At 34.0% G+C, this 19,696-nt stretch overlaps 1 protein-coding gene across 2 annotated transcripts in view; it reads left to right on the top strand.

Annotated features, from left to right (window-relative positions):
- LOC106672737 (kin of IRRE-like protein 3) overlaps positions 1-19,220 on the top strand; it is a 110,490-nt gene extending 91,270 nt beyond the window's left edge. The window contains exons 2-6 of one of the 2 annotated variants that reach the window (XM_014404392.2): positions 12,164-12,374; positions 15,223-15,306; positions 16,019-16,194; positions 17,745-17,913; positions 18,411-19,220. In XM_014404392.2, coding sequence (XP_014259878.1) covers positions 12,164-12,374; positions 15,223-15,306; positions 16,019-16,194; positions 17,745-17,913; positions 18,411-18,532 — 762 coding nt within the window. In that variant the 3' untranslated portion in view covers positions 18,533-19,220. The remainder of the gene's footprint in view (positions 1-12,163; positions 12,375-15,222; positions 15,307-16,018; positions 16,195-17,744; positions 17,914-18,410) is intronic. The other variant, XM_014404393.2, reaches the window with a different exon arrangement.
- Positions 19,221-19,696: the final 476 nt, after the last annotated feature.

Here is a 19,696-nt window from a genome sequence, read left to right as displayed (position 1 = left end):
ATGTAATTCATGACATCGAAAATTTATTGACTCCAAAGTGCACTACATTAAAGTTGAAAAGCCAAATGTACAATCAGATTGTAATACAATTCCTGTTTTTACGAATATAGCCTGACGCATTAAAATTAGACGAGTAAAAAGGAACTTCAATTTCCTTCCAATCATATTTAATAGATCAATAAATATGTAGAATGTGAGGATGTGTAAAGTGACTAGTCCTTCACAAAGTTTTTAAAATCGATTTTTGCATCAAATTACTTCGTTATTAATTGACAAAAGTAGTCAGTACGCCGGCTCTAAGCTGTGTTCTTTCTGAACAATGTTGGCTCGAATCGTAATTCACCACTCAATAATACACGTAGTAAAAACACCACGTTCAGGGGGAGATACTTTTTTCTTCCAATTTATTTTTCAGCATCATTAGACATTTTTACCAAAGTTTAAACTTCCGACAGCGGTTAAATGTTAATAACGGACTATCTGCCAAAGATCCCCCCTCTCAAAGTGCATAAAGAATTTCAAACCCATATTCCTTGTAGTAGAGCTGTTTCAGGGAGAAGTACAAATCAAATATTAAAATGACACTTTCGTAGAACTGACTTTGACAAACTGGTTTTACAAGATTTGTCAGTTTTCTTGTATATCGATGATACTGGTTCGTCGCTGGTCTTATATTAAATAAAGTCTTGTCATAAATAACATCAGACTATTTTACAATACTTTTTGTTAAAATCATTATCATTTAAAAGAGACAAGAAAGGCTCTGATTTTTTTTAATTGGCGGGGAATGGCATGTTGCATTCTCAGCCCACTTTTATTTGAACTTTTGGTCTTTTGGATGACCTCCCATTAGTCCTCGAGTTTAGAATTCCTATCGGCGGTGTGATAAAAATGGACCTTTATCATTATGACATTGTAGTTTTGTGGGACAGCATTGCTTTCCAAAGGAACATGGATATATTGGAGGAATGCTGCAAACCATGGAATTTCTCAGTAAATCTTAGTATAATACTCTGATAGACAAAATTAACGCACCACCCTTAAATTTTAATGTATTTAGGTTTATTCATATTTTGCATAAAACGCCTTTGCATTCCCTGGAAAAGAATCTGGCCTCACCAAAAATTTAATCCAACCTCATTCAGGTAGTCATCCACAATACGTGCACTATGGCGCCTGGGATTATCCCGCATTAGCAAGAATCTACCGATGTGGGAGAGGGAATGGCACTATATGTTCTTTGGTTATGTCTTGTGCCAACCTCTGCGTTGATTAGAAAAAGATCTTCCTCGCACAACAACCAATTCGGTGATCACGTCCAAGGAAATGCCACCCCATAACATCAATGACCCACCGTACAATGCTACCTGAGGAACCATACAGCATGGGGCATACCTTTCTCATGAGCGTCTCCATATGAAATTTCGCCCATCTGAAGATTTGTGACCAACTCTCACTACATCTGTAATGAGAACTCGTTCTCCCTCTTCCATTGTCTAATTCACATGTTCCCGTGCAAATTGAAACATGGCCATTTTCTGAGGTGTGGTAAGAAGAGGTCGCGAGCCGGGTGCCGCGCCCTGAGGTTATTTTCATTGAGTCATCTTCTTATAGTCCTGGAGGAAATCGAAACCTTTCGGACTTGTCTTATCAAATTTCTCATCTCATTTCCGTAATGCTGCGGTTTCGTAAAGCCTGATGACGGATGAATCTATCGTCTCTCTCGTTTGAAGACGTAGGTCAAGCCTGTCCTGACCTACTAGTGTGAAGCCCTGTTTCTCGAAACCACCGAAGAACCCTTCCTTATTTATTGTAGAGTGATTTACACTCAGTCTCCTGGCGACTTCGCGTTGGATGTAGCCTTCTTCTAATAACGTTATCATCCTGACACTATCATACTCTCTCAAACACCTGACTGGAACCATTGAAAAAAGTTTAAGAACGAGAATAAAATCAAATGAAATCAACGAAGGAAAAAGATTAACTTGAAAGCGATCTTTAGGCGTAGCAAAATGGAAGGGCATTGTGGTGGCCACCTGCAGTTAACACGGTACCCGGTAGGTGTCACTACCAGTTCTGGTATGGTCTCGCCCTCCACTCTGCAGCCAATCAGCGTAGAGCCTTTTCTATATAAGCATGGGCACTGCCCCACTGGCTTCAGACTCATCTACTCGAAGAGTTCTCACCGACGCCGTCAGACTCGTCTGCTCGACGAGCTCTCGCCAATCACTAATGGAGCACCGACAGCGACAGGAACGGTACTCGCAGCATTAGCCTCGAAATGTCCTTCTCAACACAGCCGGCTTGGCTACTGGCCAACTGCTGCACCAGAAACCATTCAACCGCTGCAGAGTCAACCCACTCACGGCTTACACTGCCCGGACTTCAGCCAACGGCTCTCTAGGTCGCGGACCACTACCAACGGCATACTCGGCCCCGGCCTCATTCATCGTCTCAACACTACAAAACAACAACGGCCCTTGACAGGGCCATCAAAACTCCCAGTCACTAAAGGCATAATGCCACTTTTGGTGCAATTTAATTGGAATTAATCAGTACAAAAGTAAATAAAGGAACTAAACAAAGTATTATTTACTGATTATTTTGACTACTATAGCTCCTAATTATCTTTAAATAATGTAGAAAGATAATGGATTTAATTTTAAACTAATTAAGTTAAGAGGTGCGTTTAATTTGCCCATCAGGGTACGTAGGCTCAAATATCGCCAAATCGTTGAAACGATAATCCCTACAAAGAAAATAAAATTATTTATGCCATGCTTATGCGTTAACTGTTCTAGGAAACAATATTAAAATAATTAAGCCACTAAAAGTGCTTAGTCAGAAAACAAATATGTAATTGTAATTAGGGTGGTTTTACTGAAATGTAGGTTCCATCGAAAAGTTCAACCTCTACACAGAAAATAATCAGGTAACGGGTAGTAAGAGAATAAAAAGAGTGAAGTCACTAACGAGCCTTCAACCGGAAAACTTTGCCATCCTACAACCCTCTCTTCTCCAAACTACCTCGAAATAAACGTGGTAAAATATCATGTGCGCAAGGTCAGAAAGTCATTTTAAGCAAATTGGATTAAAAACATCCAAGAACTTGGCAATATTATTCGCTAAGTACAGAAATGCATGAAGAGGGTGAACCATTCTACTCAATTAGATACAACGTACGATTTTTCCTTTCTCCCTGGCCTTCAGAGAGTTAATTCAATTGCTCGCTAATTTGACTAAATTCAACAATTCCGAGTAAATTTAACTTTTGGAAAATATAAGCGATGTTGGAAAAAAATGTAAATTACAATTTTTGAAAATGTGTCCCAGTAAGTTAAAAAGCTAAAATTTTTCCTTTAAAAATACAGAAAAAAATTTGCTATAACGTTGATCAAATATTTATTCAATTATTATTAAACTATTTTAGAGCATGACCGTTAATTAATCCATGATATATTACCCTTCGTTATTGATAACTTTCTTCCATCTCTCAGACAACTTCCATTGTTCCATACTATCTAGGATTATCGATATAGTTTTAATTTAATTTCATCACTCTCATTTTTTTATGAAATGATAAATAGCTATTGTTACTGCCAACCCTATACGCATAAGAATTATCTCTATATGTTTTTCTGGCATCTTTTAGATGTAATGCAGCTATTCCAGTGTTCTCTTTTTTCTGCACGTCACTCTGGTGTAATTTTATGTTTCCCCACTGTGCCAACCTTCCTTGTTGTCAATAAATAATAAACAAAATATGTATATACACAGAAGAATGTGGGTTTCTCTGCCACCGGCCAAAAAATCGCGATTGCAAGGAAAAATCGTAATGAATCAAATATGTCTTTGATCTCATTCAATTAATATTGAAGTTTGTTAAGCAATTGGAGTCTGTATTGTCGGTGCACTACCCTTCTCGGTCATGAGATACACATAATTTGTTTTTAATTATCTGAAACTTCAATTTATTGTAATTTTAGTCTTTTTATTATAATCTTTTTACTGTTGTACTATAATATACTCAACCTTGATTATATTTTTTCAATTAATTAATCTTTTTATGTACGGTCTTGGTTGAAATGAAAAAGCTAGTGCCACAAGTGGGATTCGAACCAACGAGCGTCTAACGTTCTTTGCACAAATGTCGATTGGGAGGCTGAAGAAAACGTTCTTCCTTACATCCTGTGGACTGATGAATCCAAATCCAACTGTAATGGCATACTGAATCGTTGGAATTTTTGAAAGTGGGCAGAGGAAAATCCGAGAATTTCGTACTCTTGTCATCATTAGGTGGATACAGTATCAACGTTTGATGTGGATTCTCGGAAATAAATTAATTGGGCCTTATTTCTACTAAAATTGAAAAACCGCATTTCCTTTGTTTCATTGATTTCAATAATTTTCTTATTCACTAAAGTTAACATTATGAGAGCAAATCTTAATTCCTGGAAGGATCATCATCTAATAGTGTTGGCAAAACCTCCCTCAAAAAATTGTGGAATTGAGCGCCATTTAAATTATTTTCTTAGAAATAAGTTAATGGCGCAATTAATATATTTTTCTAGAAGCCCACACCAAACGTAGGTTCTAAACCCCCATAAAGTTTACGTTAAGTATTTGGTGGAGTCGTAGCGGAGTTGTCAGCATTGTTGTGATTTTTCAAAGAAAAAAAAATCTTACGCGTTAGAAGGGGAAAATTATGAGAAAAATTTATTTTTTGATTTTCGCCAACATTTGTACTATCGGGTTTTAGGGGGTCTAAAAATTAATAGCAACTTTGTTTCTTGTTAAAAAAATAGTTTAACTTTCTATATTTTATTGGGCAGCTAGTCGTAGCATGGGTTTGTTAAAGAACTTTTTGGAGGAATTGAAAAAATTGGAGGTTAGGCAGAAAAACTGTTACAATTTTTTTTTTTAAAGATAGAGTAGTTTCTGAGAAAACCAGAGGTACAATAGTACACTAGTATGTTGTCACCCTTGCATAAATTTTATGATAGAAACAAAGTTAATCCAGTTTAAGACGGTTTCTAATTATTTCGCGTTAATCACATAGTAAAAAACTGGATAAAATAAAACGCCTAATATTTTAGAGGAGTTTATCCCTCACTCCTGACTCCATATATCGGGGTAAACGCTACGTTAAATAATTGTCATCCTTAAAGGCCGTATGTTCTACCTCTATGTCATACAGTATGAAAGAAAATCCGTTCTTAATCCTTGTTGCTTATCCCTGGACAAACAAGAATCTGGTAGGGGCTAACAGCCGATAAAAAAAAATTTCTTTACAAACCCCGTACGTAATAAATGAATACTACTGAAAGAAAAGATCGCTTTTTCAGATAATAAAAACGTTTATTTGACTCGATTGAAATACTTATTCATTTTCAAAAAAACCCATTTATTTGAAAGTTAATTAGGATTTTTTAACGCAACATAATTTGACGAAAATTATGCCAAATTATGAAAAAATCTTATATTTCAAGACAATGGGGTTCAATTGCAATAGATTGGGTCATGAATTCAAACTTGAATCGAATTGAATTGCAACTAACCACTTGGCCTAGTTTCTTTCAATAGCTTCAATTCCTGTTTGATTCTACACAGCTGTACGTATTTGAGAAATTCCAACCAGAAAATCAAATATTTTATTTACAACCATTTAAACTTACAAAATTCTGCTTCAGATGCAGAGGTTCATTATCCAGTATTGGCTATAAGTCCCAGAAGTACAGTCACTAGACTAAAATAGAGTTTAGTTTGGATGCAACTTGTGTCCAAATTTTTTAAAGAATTGTTACCTGTTGAATACAAATGCTCTAAAATTAACACCTTGGTTAGTTTAATCATTCACTGGGTGCAGTCGATATAATGATATGTCAAAATTCTTTTCTTGTTTTTGTTTTTAAAAAGCGAGAGACGATTTAATTTAAAGATGGAAAAATCATACCATCTCATATGACCTCAAAGATTGTTTCAACCTTTTCCACTTATGGGTGTCGGTTATTTGTACGTAATGACCTTATTGTCTCCAAATGCCGGTAAATGGTACGATCATGAAGGACCAAAGGTAATGTTCCCCATGCAGCCCGTATAGACGCTCATAATCGAACAGAGTTTTATAAGTTATTATCCAGACATAAAATGGATGCTAATGATTTTTAAAAAAATAATTTTTATTATGTCTGGAGAATGAAATTTTATGAACCGAAGAATGACTATTGCACTAGCTCAATTAAATTGGTGATACTGAAGGCAACTGCGAACGCATGTTACAGCAAGCTAAGGCTCAACATCAACAGGGAGCTGATCTTATTCTGTTTTCTGAATTAGTTTTAACAGGCTATCCGCCAAAAGATTTAATTTTTCGCAATGATTTTTATCGATACTGTACTACGCAGCTTGATGGCCTGAAAGATACTAGTCAGAATATAGCAATTGTTGTTGGTCATCCGTGGCAGCAAAATGGACAATGTAGTAATGCAGTCATGTTCTCTCAAGGTCAAATAGAGGGGCGTTATTTTAAGCAACAATGGCCTAATTATGAGGTTTTTGATGAGCAGCACTACTTTCATTCTGGTCTCGAAACTTGTGTATTATCTTTTAAAGGTTAACTAGGTTTTTTAATTCAATCAGCTTCTGCTGATATCTACTTAACCGTTTGTCTCGTGTTGAACTTGACAATATCCGTCAGGGCGTCCTTATACAAGGCGGGTTTGTGATCTCTACCTGCTGGTATCCCACTTTTGTTCGTTTGTTGAATCTTCTTCCCTCAAGCTAAGATAACGTCGCGAGTAGCCTCAGCTGCAGATAGAGTTTAAACTCATGGAGTAAAATTATACACACATAACTGGTGTTCGTGACTCGGTTATGTAATAAATATCTATTTTAATAATTGAGCACTCTCAACAAAAAGCTGTCTACTAATTTTAAAAAAATTAAAAACTGTTCCAATTTTGTACTAATCAAGCTGTTCATTTAGGATTAAAAATAAAAACAGCGATTTTCGTAGAAGCTGGTATTTATTTTGAAACAACCGAATATACCGTAGTTAATTTTGAACTCAAATGAAAATTGGTTATATTTTTAAATATAAGGACAGTACAAAGTTTGTGGGAAAGGAGCCAAAACAGCCTACACACTCGTCTAAACTAGATCAATATTAGAAACAAGAGTAATAATTTGAAATAATTCTTTAGTATACTTGGTAAAATTGATTTAAAAACATCTTGCGGATCATGACATCCATATTATTTTATAAAGAATTTATCATATTTTATTCCAAATTGAATTTTTCAGTGTTAATAGCTCACATAGCCAACATCTTTTTCAATAAAAATTGTAAAAGCCCCTTTAGCTATTTTCAAAAAAGTTAAGCGTTTTGTTTCTATTTTACCCAGCCCAACGCAACGGGTGAATCGAGCTGCTAAAAGAATCAGATTTGAGATCTGAATATATTTAGTTGCAAAGCAATGAAACAAAGTAAAGTAGACATTGATGACCCAGTATAAAAGTTATAGCATTTCCCTTCTATCTTTTCCAAAAGGGGCGAGAAAGGGATTTAAAACTATGTTTCGCTTAATGCGTTTTGAATGGCCCGGCTCAGACCAGTCTCGCATTTTCATTTGTAGGCGACCTTTGATGGATATCTTATGCCCAGAATATTTAATTAGGTTGAACACCTCGCTCTTTTATCCAACCTGTAAGTTTTTTTTACCGAAAGACTCTACAAATAAACAAAGTTGGGATTACAAAGTAAAGTGTAATACTTGCGAATACTAGGTCAAGCAGTGATGACTTAATGAAACATTACAAAAAAAATTATGAGTTTTAAATAGGAAAGTTAGATGTTTTCATAGCAGCTACGGCTTATGAAAATATGATGCTCAAACAAACCCAGAGAGCCTGGAGGTTTCTCACACTTCTGTAAATATGCAGTATGATTGGAAAAATTGTCAAGTTTTGCCGAAACATCACTACACCACGAATTATCAGTACAGCAGCCCATGTCTCGAGAACAATAAAAATAATAAACAGTGGATATATTTCAACAACTCTAACACATTAAAGCAAGGGTTTTATGTTAGCAACTAGCAAACCCTGAGCTAAGGCTAGAAAGGTTGACCATAAAGGAAATGTCGGTCTGTGTAAATTACAAGGGGTGATTCAATTTAAGTCAATTGCTTAAATACTAATGGGATAAATTTGGCTTTTCTGGCCGAAAAATAGCCAATTTTGGTATAACACAAAAAAGTAGATAAAAGTAAGGCCGACCATCTCTCGGTAGAGATGATCTGACAGTAGAGGGACTGTATTCCTCAGTAAACAACAATTTACACAACTTTTGAAACAATGGAAGAAAAAAGAAAAGATGAGCAATCGTTAATATATGTATATGTATAAGTTATATACGAGTATAAACATTGTGTTAAATAAATAATGTGATGACAATGCTAGGATGCAGGTGTTGCTCCTAGAATTGTCATNTATATATATTTAACAACAAAAGTTATAGTCTTATTTATAATCAAAATACATTTATTAACATTTTTTAAAGCGAAAATCATACTTTTGATTCTTTTTTAACCTCGTTACAACCAAAGTTTTGGAAAATTGTCTAGTGTATCAAAAAATGTAAAATGTAATGTAATAAAGCGCAAAAACGTAATCACTACGCACTTTTTTTTAGAGCACTCTGTGCAAATTTGTTTAACATTTTTACATTTTAGAAGAAAAAAGGTTCCCGCATTATTCCCCCGCCTTTTAACCCTTTAATAATTTTTTTAACCATTTTTGCATACGTAAATGTTAAAATGTTACGATTTTAATATGTTTTACATTCTGGAAAGAAAACTTCTATATAATTTAATTAATGCGTTATTTACAGAATTTCAAACAGTCAGTTTTGGGCTATTCAATAAATTTTATATTAAAGGGTGGGAAGAAGAGGGGATCATAAAAGTTTAGCATACTGGGTTACGATCGTTACAAAGACTAGAGATCCTTTTGAAATATGGCCCTCTCTCACATTGTTCACTATTTATGGGATTTGGGGTACTTCAACAGGTTCTCCTCTAGAGAGTACCGCTACTGGTAATGTCTACATGTTTGCTAGCAACCAACGCTATATACATATATTGGTAAAATAGCTCGACACGACCGGAGCTCGAGTTTTTCAAAAATATCACGTTGCTCGTCTGTATGCGTGTGTGCATGAGCAAAAGACTTATTACAAACAACTTGGCATTACTAAATAACACATAACATAAAAGTTTCAATTTTATAACATCAATACAATGGAGTCGTACAAATAAAACTCATAACTCGGTAAAAAGTTGAAATAGTTATATTTTTTCATGCCAATTATTACGAAAAAAGTGTATCGATGAAACCAAAAGATCGACACACCTTCCTTTTTTTTTTTGTTTTAACGAAAAATTGATATGCATGTATTTCCAGTTTCTTGTAGTGTGGAGGTCTCATAGTTAGTACTAAGGTTAGATCAAAAGATTTGACAATTTGCTGTTTTGTTAAGAACGTCGTAGTTTCCTTCCTTTAAAAAAACTGTGAAATCAAGTATTTAATATGTTCCCACTCTTTCACTCACTCTCTCTCTCTTTCTCTCTCTCTCTCTCTTACTCTCACTCACACTCACACTCACACTCTCTCTCTCTCTCTCTCTCTCTCTCTCTNCTCTTGCTTTCAATGTTATTAGTATAATGATAGTCCTTTCCTACAGTGGATTAATTTGCAAATATAATATGAAAATGACGACGTGGGATGAAATTATATACTATATTATATTATTTATTATACACTATATAATAAATATAGTGCATTGTTGTGAAAGGAAATTACTGCTACATTTACAGTTAAAAATAAATTTTTGTTCAATTGTTGCATGAAAAGCACAACAAAAAATAAATTGTTTTCAATACAACGTCAAACGACGGTTAATTGCTTTGACAAAAATGTGACTTGGATTTATAGTGTTCAGACCACCGTATTGATTGTGCTAAAATGCCTTCTGACCCTCCGGAAAAATCCGTTGTAATTAGAAGAGCATCATTCATCACAACACTTTATTATAACTCCTTTCCTTTCAGCCCCTATTTTTCATGACTCGGCAGGAAAAGGATTATGTGCCTTTTGATTTTCACTGGCTTGCAAATAAAGCAAATTGAATTAATTTGTTTTTTTAATGAAAAATCTAATTCTTAAGTTTTAGTTCATTAAATCAAACGAAGTGTAAGAATCAGTACTTTTCTCGAAAACAATTACATAAAGTCAACTTTGGTCACATTAATGTATTATGTGTATATGTAGTAATGCATTGTATCCACATTATGTATCTTTAGCTGTTTGTTAATTAACTTTCTTCGTTAAACATATGAAAATGGTTTCCTTTTTAACAATGTCAGTTTGGATTTGTTATAATTTCTCTTCTTTTTTGTATTCCCCTTTTAACATTTAACAATTAAGCTTTCGTATAAAGTGCCGATCTTTGCCAATGGATGTCCTGAAATATTCGTTTCTTATATGAAGTAAAGAATTCATCTCAGGGATATGGTATCAAGATCTATCTGCTCAAGAATTTTACCAGTCATAGCCTTTTCCTAGCTATTGCAGGACTGTTGTGAAGAATATGTTCTGTTTTCTCTGCTTCTTAGTGGTACATTACTGGAGCATGTTCAGACAGAAGTAGAGGGGAATGAGGAAGCGGATGCCCTTGAAGGATAGATCCTGAGTGAGCCATTTGTTGCATAGGGCATACTATCAATGTGTATCTTATACAAGAAAACATGGTGGAAATGAGGAAACATTAGAATTAACCACTGGACACAGACAATCCAAAAATCTCTGAGTAAGATTTAAAAAAAAAAAGTAGAATACATCAAAACAAGCAGGAAAACACTCAAATCCTAACAGGGCACTGTAAACTGAATGGACATTTGAGGAAGATTGTATAAACCAGTACAATACATGCAGGAAGAAGCCGAGGAGCCATCAACATTCCTAATAAAAAAACTGTGATTATATGAAGACCTATCGTTATAAGGAATTGCTTTGGGATGTACAATATAACCACAGAACAAATACAACTGGGCCTAATAATTAAATTCCTGGGATTCACCGGTGTGCTATAGATACAGAACGATGTAATAGCTCTCAAATGGCACAGTACACCAAATTACCCTGAACTTTCACATCTTAAATCATCCTACTGGAGCAAGTCCTGTATATGTCAGTTAAAAACTTAAATTCCTTTCTGTTGAGTAAGGATGTCCTACTCGTAATTCCTTTCTCCAATTGGGTTGTTTTTGCAAATAGCTTTTTCCTTGCTTCGTGCATAGTTGACCCTCCCAGTACTGCCGAGATTACAGTTCTTGTTTAATATGGCTATAGTTTATTCTACAAAATAGACTTTTTGTTCTGAGGCTCCCTTTGTAGCAAACATATTAGCTGCTTCATTGCCTGAAATCCCCTAATGTTGAATGGTTTTTCATAGTACGGTATTTTGTCTGATAAGTCAAGGATAATTTTAGCAATGTTAGTTATTTTAACTTTTCCGCTGTCCAATGAATTCTCAATTCTTCAATCACTGCCATCAATGATCATCACATAAGTATAGGCAGCTTGAGTATACATTCCAAAGTTTAAATAGAGTTATTATTAAGGCATGTTATTCTTTGGACTTCTGTAGAATTTTTTTTTCCTTTTGTTGTTCAATTTTTGACTACCATATGTAATTTGCATTATTGATCATGGATCTGGCAATCATAAGGTATGACCATAAGATGATTTTATGCTTCTTCGTCTTACATATGAAAACAGAAGTTATATTTACTGTGGGATTGTTAAATTTATCATTATTATTGATTATCGAAACATATTTCAAAGCATTATTATAAACAAGAATGATGTAAAGATTAACTGAGGCAGCAAGATTAACTGAGCAAAGAGAATTTGAGTAACTGTAAATTCGAAATTTGAATTAAATTAAAACTTGCTTTTTATATTTAAGTATACCAATAGTAAAGCCATTTATGAAAAGAAATGCGTTCTAATGGTGGTACACAATACACCTGGTTGTACAAAAAATTATAAAAATTATTTAAGACATGTTCAATGCATTTAGTAACTTTTTTTTGTATTTCAGGTTTCTTGGGTTCGACATCGTGATATACACATACTCACTGTGTCAACATACACGTACACCTCTGATCAAAGATTCATGGCTTTGCATCACCCATTAGATGACGACTGGACACTTCAAATCAAATGGGTACAAAAACGTGATGCTGGAGTTTACGAGTGTCAAATTAGCACTCTCCCCGTTCAAGGATATTTCATAAACCTTAACATTGTGGGTAAGCAGGAAAAACATTAATAATATTGTTAAAATGCATAATTTATTTTTATTTCATCATAAAATTTGTTTATTTTTAAATATTCATTCATTCATTCAGTTTTTGAGCTATACATAGTGCTCACACATTTAAAAAATGTAGCTAGATCATCTCTGATCATCCTGGTCAGTTTATTAATTTTTTTGTTATTTTTTTATTTTTTGATCTTTTTTTTATAAGTCATATGGTAGAAAATAACATGATTAATATAAAACCCAAAAGAACACACCTGAAAGACCATACCAAAAAAAAGCATGTCAGGATGATAAGAATAAGACCCTAGAATAATAATAATTTACAATTTATTAAATTATTTTAAATTTTATCCTTTTCCTTGCCAAGCACAATATTTTTTCACTTCAGAATATTGCCGTAAAATAAATTAGCAATATTTATTCCAGTAATTACAACAAAAACCAAGAGCTTAATGCACACATGTTACAAGCCCCCAAAAAAGATTTACAAATAAGTATAATAAGCCATTAAAAGCCACAGTACTTAGTGAGAACAATAATTTTAATTTAAATAACTTTTATAAATTGGTAAGTTCTTTCGTGAAATAGCTGATACAAATAAAACTCTCTTTTTCTCCTTTTGTTTTATTTGAATCCATTCTGTGATGGAAGATTCTATGTTTGTTTTATCCCAAGTATAGATTCGGGGCCAATGTATGGTCTTGCAGATCCTCCTCTGGCCAGTGTGTCTGCTTTTTCGTTACTCAAAATTCCTTTGTGCCCTGAATTTTTATGTGATTTTTGTACATGCTAATGTTGCTTGGCTATCAGATCTTATGAGGATTTTTTGCCAGTGTAACTTCTTTTAAGATTTTCTAGGGCACAAGCATTGATGGCATGTATTTCTGCTTGAAACACTGAAGTGTACTTGTACTGCACATATCTTGTACATAAAACACCCGATTCGGTTCCTTTGTTTGTTTTGGAGGCATCTGTATACCATATGGTTAGGGATGGTTAGGGTATATACCATATCATTGTATCTGATGCTCTCCTGAGTTCTCCCTCTCCTTTATAGTCTGTTGAGACTTTGTAGGATGTTGTAAAGAATGTTTCTGGGATCGTATTTTCAGTCCCCATTTCTAAGAATATATTTTATTAATTATGATTGTGTGCCCAAATTGTTTGGTTCATATCAAACTTGATTGTTTTTGGAACCTAAATGAGTTTTTCCTAGCCTCGTACAAATGTTTCCAGCTTACCAGTTTTTTGTATACTTGTAGGAGTTGTTCTCATTGCCCCTGTGATACTGTTTGCTAATCTTTGTATGCTGCCTAGTGATTGAGTAGCTACGTTTTGTTGAGCTTTGGTCCACCAGATAAGCTATAAGATCCATAGCTATTTTTGGTCTTATTATTGCCGTGTATAGCCAATGGGCCATTTTTGGTTTTAATCCCCAAGATTTGCCTAGACTTCTTCTTGTGGTCATTAGCAATATTTTACTTTTTGCTATGGTATGCTGCATGTGAGGGTTCCAGGTTAACTTCTTATCAAAGATCCTGGGTATTTAACCTCATTTTTTTAACTGTAGCATTTCATTATAGAAACGTAGGCCTTGTATTTCTGTTTCTTTTCTTGGCAAAAGCAATTAGGGTAGTTTTTGAGGGGTTTGCTTTAAGTCCCCGTTGTGAACACCATTGTTCCTTTATGTTTAGTGCTCTTTGGGTAAGCTCTTTTAATGTTAAGTCGAATTTCCCCTAACTAGTATGACAATATCATGTGCATAGCCTTGGGAATAAATTCCGCTTTCATTTAGAATGCATATGAGGTCATCCACTACCACATTCCACAATAGAGGCGAGTTTTCCTCCTTGTGGATATCCTCTCGCTACCACAGCTTTTACTTTTTGGTGGAGCATACCTGCACTTTTCTGCTTTTTAGCATTGATTTTACCCATCTGCAGCAGGTTTTGTCAGTTCCTCGCTGTTTGAGTGATGTAACCATTGCTTCAAAAGGAGTATTATCAAATGCTTCTTCAATGTCCAAGAACCTAATGCTCTTTTTTGGTTGTTCAGTGAATCCTCTATTTGTGTCATTATTTGGTGTAGTGCTGAGTCAGAGGTTTTTCTTTTCTGACAGGCATGTTTATATTTATGAAGGTGTTTTTCTTTTAGAAAGCTGCCCCCCAACATGTTTTTCAACTAGCCTTTGAGTGTTTTCAGTAGAAAGGATGTTAGACCAATCAGTCTATATGATTTTACATCTATGTAGTTTTTCATAAGTCATAAGGCATGTAGGTCGAGGCTATCATCATGTCTGTCTTGACTCCTTCCTTCATGTAGTTTAGTCTAATTACTATTTGGTCCCTGGAAGCTTGTAAGTAATTAGACATTGTAGTTCATTATTAAATGAAATCCATTTTCTTACATTTTGTTGCGTGTGGTCATATATGATTTTTCTTCCCATATCTCCCAGTCCAGCTACTTTACCTTTTACTAGCCAGGGTTCCTGGATAAGGACTACATCAATGCTGTTCTCCTTGGCCATGTGACAAAGCGTTAGTATTGCAGCCTTACTGTGCTGGAAGTTTGCTTGAAGCACCCTCAGCGTCAGTCTTTACTGCTTTTGTGATGTCCCTTAGGTTATCATTGCAATGCCAAGTTTAAGTTTTAAGGTGGCTTGCTTAAAACTATACCTTGATTATAAAATGAGCAAAAAGAATTTTTTTAAATTTTATAGATTAATGTTGATAAATGTTTGAACGTGGCAGGATTTATTTTTGCCACAATTCACTTAAATTAACCTTTCTAAACTTGTATTTCATTTATTAACAATTTATGTTGGCGTATTGCAGAACCTGAAACATCGACATCTACGACTGACTTTCCAGTTGATCGTTTCATTTATCAGAGAATGTATATGGATCACATGTATAAAGGTGTTGATTATATAAGAAAAACTAACTTTTTTTTTAATTTTTTGTCAATAAAATTTCTAATTTTGTTTTGCCAAGCTAATAAAAATACACTTGCTTTCTTAAAAATTAACTGTTATAATTTACTAATAATAAAACAATAATAGTAGTAGTTCATGAGTCCTACAACAAAATCTAATAATTTTGCCAACTCCTAAAAATTAAAATGTAAAGATATGTTTTTTTGTGGTTATAATAATAGTAGTAGTCAGTCAAGTGTCCTACAACATAGCCTAATAATCTTGCCTAATCCTAAAAATTAACATGTTTATATAATGTGCAAAGTTTAAGCACAGATAGACAACTAAGGTCATCCCTCCGCAAATTGTTGCTTCTTCTTTCTATCTTTCACACATCTTTTTAGCTATGTAGCCATTTCAGTGTCTCAATCTGGTTACAGACTATCTGATTTTATAATATAAAACATATTATGTATAGTAATTGATATCCTAAAATGCTAATCTATTATTGGTTCCTTAGGTGACTAATAACAATAGTAGTTCAATGATGATATGGATTAATAATAGTAGTTATTATTGGAGAGTCCTACAATAAAGTTAATAATCCTAAAAATTAACATGTGCAAATATGTGGTTTTGTTTTTGTTTTTGTAATGCTGATAACCAAATTGACATAATTTGCTACTAAAATCTAAGATGTTTTTCCTTATTTTCAGTTCCTACTGCTTCAATAGTTGGAGGACCAGACATTTATGTAAATTATGGAAGTACCATAAATTTAACTTGCACCATTAGGCACAGTCCAGAACCTCCAGCATACATATTTTGGTATTACAGTAAAGAAGATGATAACACATCCACAAACGCACCATCCACCAAAGGACCAGTAAGGGTAAGAAAAAGTTTTTCTATTCATTATGTATAATTCATATTGTATTGATTAATTAATTTATATAGGCTCAAGTGCCCCCAATACGTGCAGTTTGAAACTTTCACTTACTCATTTGTAAATACATTTTTTCCTTACATACCACTCAAGTATGGAGGTGGAGTACCCAATATTTAACATCCATTCCCTAGCAAATTAATAAAATTACTAGAAATAATTGAGGCGGGGTGAGTATATCAATTCACTTTTTGGAAAAAATGGTTCTACAGAAGCGGCAAAAGGGATCTGGTAGGGTACCTATTACGAAGAGGTGTCTTCTCAGTGGGCAGTGGCCCATCAGAAGATATCTATCAGTACTATATACAATAAAACATCCCTGTTTCCTCCAAAAGTCAGAACACAATACCCAAATATTCGCTGGAATTCTTATATTGGGAGGCATTCCTACAAGCTCTCTATTTGGAGCCAAGAAATGACACCCTTCAATTAAATGAGAGACATCAAACAGCCTATTTCTTCATGCCGGACAAAAAGGCTTTGGCCCAGAAGTAAGTATCAATGTGTCAATCTCTCATGGCCTATTCTTAATATGGTGAGGATGATCCCTATTCTATGATTCAGGTCCTCCAAGGGTTCACTCTTTGCATTCAAAAATGATATGGGTGGCTGGCTGTTTCGTCCTCCTCATTACATTATCTGCAAATGGGATTATCATTATATAGGGTGTATCAACTTCTATAGTCCACCCATTTAATTCGGAAACGATTAACTTAAGCAAAAAATGGTCTTGTGCAAACCCCAAGTTAATTTTGGTGGAATCACGTGGTGATAACAGTTTTAACATAACTTTCTCATCAAGCTGACAAATCACATTCACTTTGTTATTTTAAATGAGAATCCTGTATTTTTATTGTACAATTCGGTTCTAGAACTTATTTTGTACCACTTTTTCTAAATGGAAAATTTTGATAGGATTGACCATTTCTAATTATGCCTGACGGAAGAGGCATGAGGGGAGTATGCTTTATGTAGCAACAAGATAGCCCTCCCCATTTATTTAAAAAACGATTAACTTTAGCAAAAAAAGCTAAAGTTAATCGTTTCCAAATTAAATGGGTGGACTATAGAAGCTGATACACCCTGTATATGCCCATGTTATGTAGATTTCTCAGATGCCAATGACTAGTTAATAGCCCTATAACTCCTCTGCGTCTGGCCCTCTCCAACTGTGGCAGTGAGTTTGCCAGTTTTGGTGAGGATTGTTTTAGCATAAGTTTACAGTGTCTAGCGCTGCTAGAGTTTATCCCCTTCTCCTTTTGTTTTATTTGGATCCATTCTGTGATGGAGGATTCCGTATTTGTTTTTGTTATCCCAAGTATAGATTCGGGGCCTATGTATGGTCTTGCAAATACTCCTCTGGCCAGTGTATCTGCTTTTTCGTTACGCAAAATTCCTTTGTACCCTGGCACCAAGATATCATCAGGCTGTTGTGTTCCCCAGGTTTTGTTTCACATTTTACTTTATATAAATAAACTTACCATTGTAATTTGTAGGTTGTGAGTTATGATTCTGAAAGAGGTGGAGTGAGTATTATAACTGACAAAGGTGATGTCACTACCAGCCGCCTTTTGATTACCAATGCCCTACCGACAGATGAAGGCCGTTATTCCTGTAGTCCGTCTAATGCTGATATGGCCACAGTTAGAGTTCATGTGCTTTCAGGTAATATGTCAAACAATACATACACAAATTACAAAATAATAAATATAGGTTATAATTTTTTTAATGAATCTTGACAAGTAAAAAGCATAGTATATTGATAATTTGATTCAGTGTATCAACTTCAAACAGAACAATACTAAAATACAAATTATAATTGATTGTAATTCCATTCAATTCACTAATTTCGTGGTCCTCTTGACCAATTAATATATTATAATTAATTAAGGTTTTTAGTTGAGATAAAAAAGTTAATGGCACGAGCGGGATTCGAACCCACGATCTTCAGCTTGATACGCCGCTGCTCTACCACTTGAGCTATCGTGACCTCGATCCACTCGGACACCAACTTCCCATCTCAACCGCATTTANTCAAGTGGTAGAGCAGCGGCGTATCAAGCCGAAGATCGTGGGTTCGAATCCCGCTCGTGCCATTGACTTTTTTATCTCAACTAAAAACCTTAATTAATTATAATTGATTGTAATGTTCATATTTCCAGGGGAGAGTCCTGCCGCAATGCAAACAGGAGCATCGCAATGGTTAAAATGCCATCACGCATTGACATTATTTATTGCAATAACATCGACGTGGACTAATATTATAAGAGTAATTCGACTATAATTCTTTGGGCTAATTGATAAATAATATAGTTTTAATATTTTGTAAATTATTTTAACTGGCTAAGGACACTCACTTTACCCACATTATATGCCATTAAGGTTCACAGATTTTCTATTTTCTAAATTCTTTGAATTCCAAAAAACACTTGTTCACGTTGTATATGTGATGTTTATGACAATTAGTAATGAAGTTTTATTGCAGCTGATTTAATTAATGCGTTATTGAGAAATAAAATTACAATTTGGTGTATTTATTTAGACAAAACCTCTTCAATTCTGGTTCACTTAATTATTATTAGTAGGAGTATTTTGTTTTTTAATTTAGTTTGGGAGATGGCTACACCTCAAATGGGTCCTTAGAGTGCAAATATAACTTTTAACTTTTGAAGACAAAATTATTAATATGGTGAATGTGACTGACATGCTTATGTGAACAAAATATTTAATATAACCTTATATTTATGTAAGTTCAAGTTGAAGAATAAGCTGAAAAAACAAATATTGTTACTTTTAACAATTCGTGTTATTGTTAAATATACTCATGAATTAAGTGTAATTGTTAGACTACTTAAGATGATTTTATGAAAGCTGAATCACAAAATGAACAAGTGATAGAGATATAAAATGTAATCATTTTATTCTTTTTACTTTATAATCATATAAGTAAATATTTATATCAGTATTATTAATGACTTGTAAATATTAAATGTTGTGACCTTAATGGCATTCATAAAAAATATATGTAATAAAATTGATGTTATACATATGGGGATGATTTAGCAACATTTGTTTGGCTCTGATGAAATGTTCGGTTTTATATTTATACAAAATGATTCTTATAATGATAAAAATGATAAAAGTTAAACACAAGCCAACACTAAAGTACTATTCTACATATTTAATAACTATCTATTTGTTGAATGTGTCAAAGGGTGTTTACAATTTAGCCAAAAACAAAAAAAGAAGAATCAAATTCTAGCTCTTACATGAATTCTGAAATATGTATGTTATATTTTTTTATCTAGGTCTTCACATTAAAACAGCAAATCCTTTTTAATCATTGAACAACTCGATAAATTATTTTTATTCAATAACTATTGATTCGTGTAAATTACATGACTATACAAATTCAGAGAGTTGTAAATTTTGCTATTACTCCAAACGC

This window comes from Cimex lectularius, unplaced genomic scaffold, assembly GCF_000648675.2.
Source record: "Cimex lectularius strain Harlan isolate CLEC.00 unplaced genomic scaffold, Clec_2.1 scaffold266, whole genome shotgun sequence".
Lineage (NCBI taxonomy): Eukaryota > Metazoa > Arthropoda > Insecta > Hemiptera > Cimicidae > Cimex > Cimex lectularius.
The sequence above is the reverse complement of the archived record's forward strand: the minus strand, read 5'-3'. Positions and strand labels throughout refer to the sequence as shown.